General features: G+C 43.0%; 1 protein-coding gene and 1 long non-coding RNA gene across 2 annotated transcripts; one reads left to right on the plus strand and one right to left on the minus strand.

The window, feature by feature from the left end:
- Positions 1 to 569: 569 nt before the first annotated feature.
- LOC114790138 (uncharacterized) lies at positions 570 to 2,371 on the plus strand. Its single transcript, XR_003749772.1, has 3 exons — positions 570 to 761; positions 1,082 to 1,311; positions 1,691 to 2,371. It is a non-coding gene; the product is annotated as an uncharacterized LOC114790138 (long non-coding RNA).
- Positions 2,372 to 2,725: 354 nt separating this feature from the next.
- cldn23.1 (claudin 23.1) lies at positions 2,726 to 3,967 on the minus strand. The gene has a single exon (XM_028979919.1). It carries the CDS (start codon positions 3,879 to 3,881, stop codon positions 3,087 to 3,089), a length of 795 nt encoding a protein of 264 aa, XP_028835752.1. The 5' UTR covers positions 3,882 to 3,967; the 3' UTR covers positions 2,726 to 3,086.
- Between the last annotated feature and the right edge of the window lie 6,237 nt (positions 3,968 to 10,204).

The raw sequence follows: 10,204 nt of genomic DNA on the forward strand, positions 1-10,204 counted from the left end.
TTGCCTGGAATGTTAACACTTCCAGCCAACGTAACAGGACATGTCTGGTCATGCAGACACCATCTTACTGAAGCCTTCAAATGCATGTGAAAGTTGAGCACATTTCTCAATTTGCTGAAACTAGTTAGTAAGACAGTTTGCTGCTTTATTGTCCCCTTGGGGTATTGTTTATTTTCATAATTAAGTAATTATGGCACATAATCAGACACACCACATGTCACACATTCAGAACATGCAGGAGGCATAAGTGTATCGAACAAAAAACAATGAATTATACTGTTGTTTTGTTTATTGTAGCAATATTTGTGTCAAGTCTCAAACTGAGCCTGTGGTGTTAATTGATGGACATGGCCACTGATGCAATAAAAAAAAAAAAAGTATATTTAATGGCAAAAATCTTATGTGATTAAGTAATACTTCTAATACCCCCCCACACGCACACACAAAGACATGCCGCCTTTATAAATTGGCTTAGGGTGTGGTTAGTGTTGACACTTACTGTGTTCAAGTTCACCAGGGTGAGCTCAGGGGAGGGCCTCATTGAGCTTTAGAACAGGGAGGGGCAGCATAACTGAACCTTCCAGTTTCGCAGTATTCAGACGTTTTGGTTTGGTGCATTCTTATGTAGTTCATCCCTCTCTTCTCCGTCAAGGCGACTCTGGAGAGAACCACCCTCCTCCGACTCAGATCTCAAATCTCAAACATTCCAAAGATCCTGTTATCTGGAACTACAACACTGTTTACTCACAGCAGCAGCTGAGGTGAGTGGCTGAAGTTTCCACGTCTTGTTTTGCTCGTCAGACATAATACATGTAGTTACATTTCCGGAAAACCTGATGGGTGACAAAATTGAAATAACGTAAGGACTGATAAGTAAAGCAGTCTCATGACGTGTAGCTGAATCTGACCGGCATATTTACAAGCTTAGAGCTTCTCCCCCGCAGCACTGATTTCCCCTGTCAGAGTGCATAGGCTGGATGCGCATGCTGAAATTTTGATTGACGGCCAATTGCACACATGGTCATACTATTGTCTTCGGGTTTGGAAAGCGTCCTAAATATTGTCTTTGTCTCTTTACCAGGTTACAATGGCCAACTGTGATGATACGCTGTGCCATGGGCACGGCAAGTGTGTGACCTTTGGTGGAAACACCACCTGTGACTGCCAGCTGGGCTACAGTGGGGTTTTCTGCGAGGGCACGCTCAACCAGGCCATGTCTGTGACACTGGTACTAGGGACCCTTGCCATTATATTTGGTGTCATCATCCTAGCTGCACTTTTTGCCTTTATTAAACAGAAGCAGTTTACAAGGTAGGTAAGGGTCATGCTGAGGGTGAGAACCATATGGATGCAAGTGACATTTTGGCCAAAAATTTATATATATGGGTAAAAGGATGTAACTTTTTCCATTTTAGAGTTATTCAACAAAAACCGAATGACAGAAGCAGTTTGTGACAAAAAAAGAGCTTGTGACTTCTTGGTTATAACAGTTTTGTCCATTTCAAAATTTCTTGTCAGGTAATCAAAAGTTAGATGAAAATATGGTCAGCTTTTGGTCTCCTCTAAATTGCCAGAACATCACTTGCGCCAATGTGGTTCTCACCCGCTCGATGCATCACTCAGTCACTAGGATTCAGTACAAGGTTTGCAGATTTGCCTCCCCTGATGCCTGGTGTTCTTTTCCCCACAGGAAAGCTGAAGCAAGAGATGTTTCCTCGTTTTAATAGATTTACATACCCATTTCAAAGAACATTTCATGACTTTCAGTGTTTGTTAGATTTTTCTGATTTGCTCTGATTTTTCAAAGATGAGAACCATGTTACATTGCTGGGAGTGATGGCACACTTCAATCTCAAAGTTGTGTGGCGCTAAAAACTGGTCAAACTGGTCTTGCTGAAAGACCTCATTGTCAGTTTGCATGGCAAGTGGTTCCTGTCCAGTATCGTCCAAACTCTTTCAGTGCGTTTGCTTTAGTCATTTACTGCTGTTGATGAGGGAAATGTTCGCAAGGAGGAGTATTCCCTTAATGTGCAATCTTACTGATGCATAATTTATTCCACCCTCAAGTTGGAAAAAGCATTGTAACATTTCAATTTTTTCAAAGTTAAATGTTGAAAACAGAGAGAGACGAAGTGTAATATTGGTTGTCATAAACAAACACTGGAAAATCTCTCTGTTATGGATGTACTGTTTTTGGATTTTGTACTCTGTTATCAGAGAACCATTCAAGTAAGGGTGTTAGAAAATATCGATACAACAATATATCGTGATATTGTACCGATACAGTGACATCAATTATTGAGAATTTTGTATCCAAAATTCTTTTTTGAGTTATGTTGTATTGGCTGAATTATTAAAGTATCCACCCAGATAGTGAAGTGATTGTCGTTGTGAAACACTGCAGCACAGCACACTGTGAAATGTGTCCTCTGCTTTTAACCCATCAGCCTTGGTGAGCAGAGGGCAGCCATGAAAGGCGCCCGGGGAGCATAAACCTTCTGATTATGGGTCTGTTTCCTTACGCATTACGCCAACCACTGCCCCGAACTGTACACAGTATCTTGTATATCTGCTCTGCTTTTACCTTTCCAGTTAACCTTCGGATAATCGCAATATCACAATATATCACGTATCGTGATCTGTGTCGTGAGATCCTTGCCAATACACACCCCTGAATCAAAGTATTAATTACCTATATATTACGTTGATTCATTATGAAAGCATATTAACTGGTATTTTCAGAGTTAGGCTTTTATTGGGTACAAAAAGGTAACAGTCATGACTTCAGTACTTCAAGACAACAGTTCAGATTTAGCCATATCTGTACCTGTTCCAATTAACCAGCCAATTACCGATGGCTGTGGTAGTTGTTCATTAAAACATTAACACAACTCAGAACTCCAACCCCACCCTCCTGTTCATATTGCACTTATCACCATACTTCACATCGCCGCTCCTGCTTGTCCTGTTAATATTAATAATAAATTACAGATAAAGGCTGCAATTAAATCTAGAAGACACACAGGACAAGAATAAAATAAAAAAAAAAACACCCTTCATATCCACAGCAGGCCTTCGTGACGGAGTCACAGGTCCGCGTCGTACGGGCGGCCCGCGAACGGCGGGTTGGCCACGCGTGGCTTGGCCCTGGGGAAGTCCGACTCGTCCTCCATGGAGTCTTTGGAGTAGGGGACGCTGCTGGCCTCGCTGCGGCTCCTGGGCATCACGCTGGGGATGGCGACGCGCCGCGGGGGCTCGGACCTGCGCGCCACGTTGCCGGTGTTCGCCACCTTCCTCTCGCTGCGGTTGCGGCCCCCGCAGCAGCTGGCGACGCCCAGGAACATCACGAACCCGCCGAGCACCTCCATGATGCCGCCGATGTAGCCGAGCACGATGCAGTAGCCCACCTGGATGTTGGTGCTTGCGGCGGTCATGTTCTTCATCAGGTACGTGTACCACGCGATGGGGATGATGGTCAGCACGCCGGAGCAGAAGATCAGCAGGCCGCCCAGAGAGGCCACGACCCACCGGGGCCGATCGGACCAGCACCGGACCCCAGGGGTGGCCACCGCGAGCCCGATCAGCGTGACCACCAGCGAGCCGACCATCATGCCCCGCGCCACGGTGATGATCTGGTTGCTGAAGTACGTCTGGTCCTGCTGGCCGCACTGGTTGCTCTGCGATATGGTGGATGACAGGCAAATGTCCCATATGCCCTGCTGATAGTACTTGTCGCTGGACTGGCTGGGGAGGTTGCTGATCGTCCTCCAGTTCGGAGCCACGGTGCTGATCAGGTCCAGGACCCACCCGCAGGGAGCCAGGACCATCCCGAAGATGAGGATGCCCGGGGTCCGGTAGTGGATGAAGGCCGGTCCGGCCATGGGCTCTGCCGTCTGAAGGGTCCTGCACGAACCGCGCACTGAAACCTGTACGACTGGAGCTTGTAAATAACTTCTTGTTCTCAAAAGGTGGGTGTGGCGCAGGTGTCACGTCCCGGGCATTCCTCGGGTGGTTTCGCAGGTTCACGTTCCCGCGTGGGGGTGGGGACCGTGTGGTCGGTCCAGTCCGGTTTCGCGCGTGTGTGTGGGGAGGTGGCGGCGGGGGGGGGGTGTCTATTTTATATATACATTACAGGTTAAAGGTTTGGACACACCTTCTCATTCAATGTGTTTTCTTTATTTTCATTTACATTGGCAGATAATCACTGAAGGCATCAAAACTATGAATGAACACATGTGGAGTTATGTACTTAACAAAGAAGAGGTGAAATAACTGAAAACCTGTTTTATATTCTAGTTTCTTCAAAATAGCCGCCCTTTGCTCTGATTACTGCTTTGCACACTCTTGGCATTCTCTCGATGAGCTTCAAGAGGTCGTCACCTGAAATGGTTTTCCAACAGTCTTGAAGGAGTTCCCAGAGGTGTTTAGCACTTGTTGGCCCCTTTGCCTTCACTCTGCGGTCCAGCTCACCCCAAACCATCTCGACTGTGTTCAGGTCCGGTGACTGTGGAGGCCAGGTCTCCACTTTTTGTTAAGTACATAACTCCACATGTGTTCATTCATAGTTTTGATGCCTTCAGTGAGAATATACTAATGTAAATGGTCATGAAAATAAAAGAAAACACATTGAATGAGAACGTGTGTCCAAACTTTTGGCCTGTACTGTTTATATAAAACCGGCTGACCCAGAATGTGGACTGGCCAAGTTGCCCCCCGGATTTGGGGCAGGAGCCTCTTTAGGGCTTTTCACGACTCTCATTCCACTGGGAGGCTGCTGATAGTCTTCCTTTCAGACTTCTCACAAAAGAGCTGGTGTCTGCGCTGAGGAGTCATGGAGGGAAAGCAGCAGTTCTTCACTTGTACATTTACATGCATCGAAGTTGTTAGGTCAGGTTTTAGATGCATTTTTGTGTTATATTTAGATCATATTTGACTATAATGTTGTATTAAATCCAACTGAAACTCATCCGCTATCAGTTGCAGTGACTGTACAGTCGTGCGGCGCCCTCTAGCGCAGACAACATGAACAGCTGAATTTGAACATTTACCGGAGCATCGTCACATACTTCGTTTCGTGTTTTACATGCCGGCACCTATGCTAGGGCTTGGATACAAAATACTTTTACAAAACAAATGTTTGCCGAATCTTTGTGCGGACTGTGGCGAAGGGAGACGACGACACGCCTGTGGTTAAAACCGACGTACAGAGGGCGCCATTCCAGGCATGTGGTGTTATGAAGCCATGTGCATCTTGCTTCTCTTGCAGCTCTCAAGGAAGAGTTTCCAACATCCGGTTGGTTCAAGCCAAAGTGTTTCATTTCACTTTAATATAACATAGAGGGCAAACAACATTAAATACACACTGATCAGCCCGAACATTTAACTGTGAAGTGCATGTCATTTATTTCATTACGGTGTCACCAAGTCCGTGTCACTTCAGGTTTTACAAACTACTGAGAAATTTAATGGGCTTGGCCAGATAGTTCAATCGTTCTTGTGCTTTGACTAGTTTGTTTCATTGATTGAAGGATTTGAGTCGATATTAGTGACTATTTAGACGTATTTAGAATCTAAAATATGAGTAACTGTATTTCGTTACAGTTACTGTTTAAATGAGTGATAATCAGAATACAGTTACTTTTTTTTTAAATAAATGGATTAAACGGCAGTCTTTTTCCTGTTTCATATCCCCTCTCTATCTCCTCTCTAATTTTGGTAATTCCACGCATAACACAGGTGTTCTGTCGAAACATGCTGCCTATTGAGTTGTGCCACCTAGCGGATCTGCGCATGCGCAGTCTCTCAAGTTTGCCCTCTTTTTCAGCGCCCATAAATCCATGCCACCCCTGAAATTGTAAATAAATATGATTTCATTCACTATTACACCGTGATCTTTATACTCTTACAGTGCACATGGACTGAGTGTGTGTTAGGTGACACGCCATCACCCGGTTTAACCTCGCCGCGCGGAACGGAGACGGCTGTAATTGGCCGCTTTCCGCCGCGAGGAAGGTGCGATCCTAATCAGAAAGAGGGTAATTTTTCTTGTTAATTGTAACTAAGTGACGGAATATGTTGGTGACCATAACAGTAAATACTTTTCAATGGCATATTTTATGTTTCTCTTCCACTTTTCAGCTTTATAAATAAAGAAATGGTTTGGGAAAAACAGGGCTTTATTATTATCTGTGATTGCTACATTCATGTAGTTGTAAAAAGTTGTATTAAGTAATCTAAAATATTCAGAATATTTTACTCACAAGATGCCGCTGAGGTGCCGCTGAGCAAAGCACTGTCCCCACACACTGCTCTCAGGCACCCACTGCTCACTCAGGATGATAAGTTAAATGCAGAGGACAAATTTCACTGTGTGCACCATGTGCTGTGCTGCTGTGTATCACATGTGGCAATCACTTCACTTTATTTACTTTATTATTTACCTTGAGTAACTTAATGGAATACGTTACAAACTACATTTTGGGGCATGTATTCTGTAATCAGTAACGGAATACATTTTAAAAGTAACCTTCCCAGTAAGTGAGGTTAATGTGTTGGAAGCAGAAACATTAGTACAAGTCGAGGGACAAAGCGTGATGCTCACTCACTCATTCATTCACTCACTCAACTATTCACTCACTCACTGCTTCACTCACCTACTCTCTCACTCATTCACTTAGTCCTCCACTCAACTACTCACTCATTCATTCACTCACCTACTCTCTCACTCACTTACTCCTCCACTCACCTACTCACTCATTCATTCACTCACCTACTCTCTCACTCATTCACTTACTCCTTCACTCACCTACTCACTCATTCATTCACTTACTCCTCCACTCACCTACTCACATATTTATTCACTCATTCCTTCACTCACCTACTCACTCAGGCCGCTTCCTTATCCGCTAGGCCACCACTGCCCCATTTACTCACCTTCTTACTCCTCCACTCACCTACTCACTCATTCATTCACTTACTCCTCCACTCACCTACTCACTCATTCATTCACTCACCTACTCTCTCACTCATTCACTTACTCCTTCACTCACCTACTCATTCATTCACTTACACCTCCACTCACCTACTCACTCATTCATTCACTCACCTACTCTCTCACTCATTCACTTACTCCTTCACTCACCTACTCACTCATTCATTCACTTACTCCTCCACTCACCTACTCACATATTTATTCACTCATTCCTTCACTCACCTACTCACTCAGGCCGCTTCCTTATCCGCTAGACCACCACTGCCCCATTTACTCACCTTCTTACTCATTCACTTATTCACTAACCTGCTCACTTTTTCATTCACTCACCCACTCACTCACTCCTTCACTCACCTACTCACTCATTCATTGAATCAACTATTGATTCACCCCCTGCTTCACTCACATATTCACTTGTTTCCTCACCTACTCTCTCACTCATTCTCTTACTCCTACAGTCACTGACTCACTCATTTATTCACTCACTCATTCACACACCTATGCACTAACTCATTTACTCAACTATTCATTCACCCCCTGCTTCACTCACATATTCACTTGTTTTGTCACTTACTCTCTCACTCATTCTCTTACTCCTACACTCACTGATCACACCTTCACTCACTCATTCACACACCTACGCACTCACTCATTCACTTACTTACTCATTCATTTACTCACCTTCTCACTCACACCTTCACTCACCTACTCACTCACTCACTTATTTACTCACCTACTCACTCATTCATTTACCTACTCACATACCTTCGATAACCTCTTAGGTCTGTTACTCAGGGTCACGGCTGCTGGAGTTTTTGTTTTTTTGGTTTTTGTTTAGCAATCACGCCCTTCTTTTTCGAGGTTAATCTGTTGCAACCGTCTGACAAAACCACCCACTGTCAACACCGTCTGCTGGTTAATTAAACTAAAAGCACGCTGTGAAGAATGTTGGAAATATTTGTACTTTTTTTAATATGGTCCTTGTGTCATTAGGTTGGTTGAAACTTGCCTAGAGCACCAAATGTGCTTGGACTGGCACTAATAATATATATGCATATGAACTACTTTTAGTACAGCAAGGCACATTGAATCTCACTTTGAGATCAATGTCCTCTGCAGTTCCACTTATTTTGTCTCCTATAGCAGTACACAATAGTTCCTGTATGTGCTCAACTGTGTGAACTAACTATCTTGAAGTGTGTTTGGCGCCATTGGCTGTGCTTATTTTCCCAAGGCTTCTGGAAAATAAGCGCATTTGGAGGTTTCATACTTTCTGCGATATGCCATATATGGAAAGATATTCCATATATGGAAAACTCTTGGCTAATTGTCTGTGTTTAAACATTTTTGGGGTAATAAAAAAACATGTTTTTATTTACCACGTAATTGCGACAGTGGAAATATGAAATATCACCTTACACACAAAGCTACAAAAAAATCTTGTGGTAACCACATTAGTCCTAAAAGTGCCAAAGCTATTTAAATGCAAGACACTGCATGACAGATCACACTGCTGTTGACTTCTGTTTTTGCAAACCTTGTGATAACTTGTCTCTGTTTGACATGATGATCATCCACTCATTTATAGTTGTTCGGTTTGTAATCACCTCTGTGCCTAATGATCTTGTGACTTTTCATTAACATTTAGTCATATGTAATTCAATGTGTACAGCTGTAAAAAGGGCAATAGATTTAATGTATGCAGATTTAAACTGTATTTATTATTAAAAAATACATTTCTTGTTAATAACAGGGTGTCCAAAAATAGCAGGCTTTCCAAAGCAGGAACCTGTGATTGCAGAATGTCACACTTTTGACTTCTCTCAACCAACAGTTAGACTATGGGGATGGTTTCCAACAGTCCTGGAGGTTTATGCTAAAAACTAATCATTCTCTTATGTTAATGAGCATCTCATAAAGAGGATTTTGACAATGACAATAGTGAAAAAAGCAGTCATGAAGATAGAGACTGTGAAAAAAGAAAGAGTCATCAAATATACTTCGCTTTCACTTCAGTGACAACATTGCATGAAAACTGTAAAGCAACTTTCTGCAGAAGTACAAAATATGTTTCTTCAAATATGGATTCAACAAAATATGGATTCTTCAAATAGGTCTCCATTTTAGTCTCCATAACCTTCTCCTTCCTCCTTCAGCTTCTACCATTAGGAGGAAATAAATTCTTTAAAAACCATACATTGTGATTTCCTGGATTTTTTTTACATTCTGTCTCTCACAGTTGAAGTGTACCTATGATAAAAAATTACAGACCTCTCTCTGTTATGGAACAATAATTTCTTGCCCCACTGTACCCTTGTTGTGGTAAAGAAGAAGAAAATGAAGTGATTATCATTGTGATACACAGCACAGCACACGGTGACTCAACAAAATGTGTCCTCTGCTTTTAACAATCACCCTTGGTGAGCAGTGGGCAGCCATGACAGGCGCCCGGGGAGCAGTGTGTGGGGACGGTGGCACCTCAGTGGCACCTTGGCGATTACGGGGCCGCTTCTTTAACCTCTAGACAACCACTGTCCCTGAATAAAGTGAATCACAATACAGTTTAATACAATCATAATACACTTAATAAGCTTTGCCTTGTGTTCACTGCTGTAACTTGTCGAGGAAAGAAAATGGAAGCGATTAGTCACAAAGTGATTAGTGGAAGCGATTAGTCAGAAAACATAATGGAGTACCTGCCTCAGTCATAAGTGTGGAAAAGTACCCAAAAATAAGTCTAGCAACCTTCCTATTACTCACCCCATAACGGACTGTACATTAACCTTGCTACAAACAAGATATCATCAGTGACAGAGGACTTTAACATCTCCAGTGTACAGTACAAGCAGAGTTCAAGAAAGGGTAATGATTGCCTACAAGCTTTTCAATCTTGTTGAAGCATGAAGCATGAAGATCTTGCCCTTGTCATGATGGGTCTGAGAAACACACAGTATTTTCAAAACAAATACATTTTCTTGACATCTGAGTTATTAATCTACAATAATGAATGGGTTAGAAGAAAATATATTTGCCTACAAAAGATGTCCTTGAGGTGAGATGCTGTCTATATCTTTTCAACAGCTTGAGAATGGAGTTGGACACTTGGGCCTGTGTCCTTTGGGCCTAGTTCATTGCTCTCTGAGAAGGTCATTGATGAAGGTCACTCATGCAACAGCTCAAGCTCATCAGAGGAGGCCACTGTTATTACACTGG

This window comes from Denticeps clupeoides, chromosome 5 (genome assembly GCF_900700375.1).
Source record: "Denticeps clupeoides chromosome 5, fDenClu1.1, whole genome shotgun sequence".
Classification (NCBI taxonomy): Eukaryota; Metazoa; Chordata; class Actinopteri; order Clupeiformes; family Denticipitidae; genus Denticeps; species Denticeps clupeoides.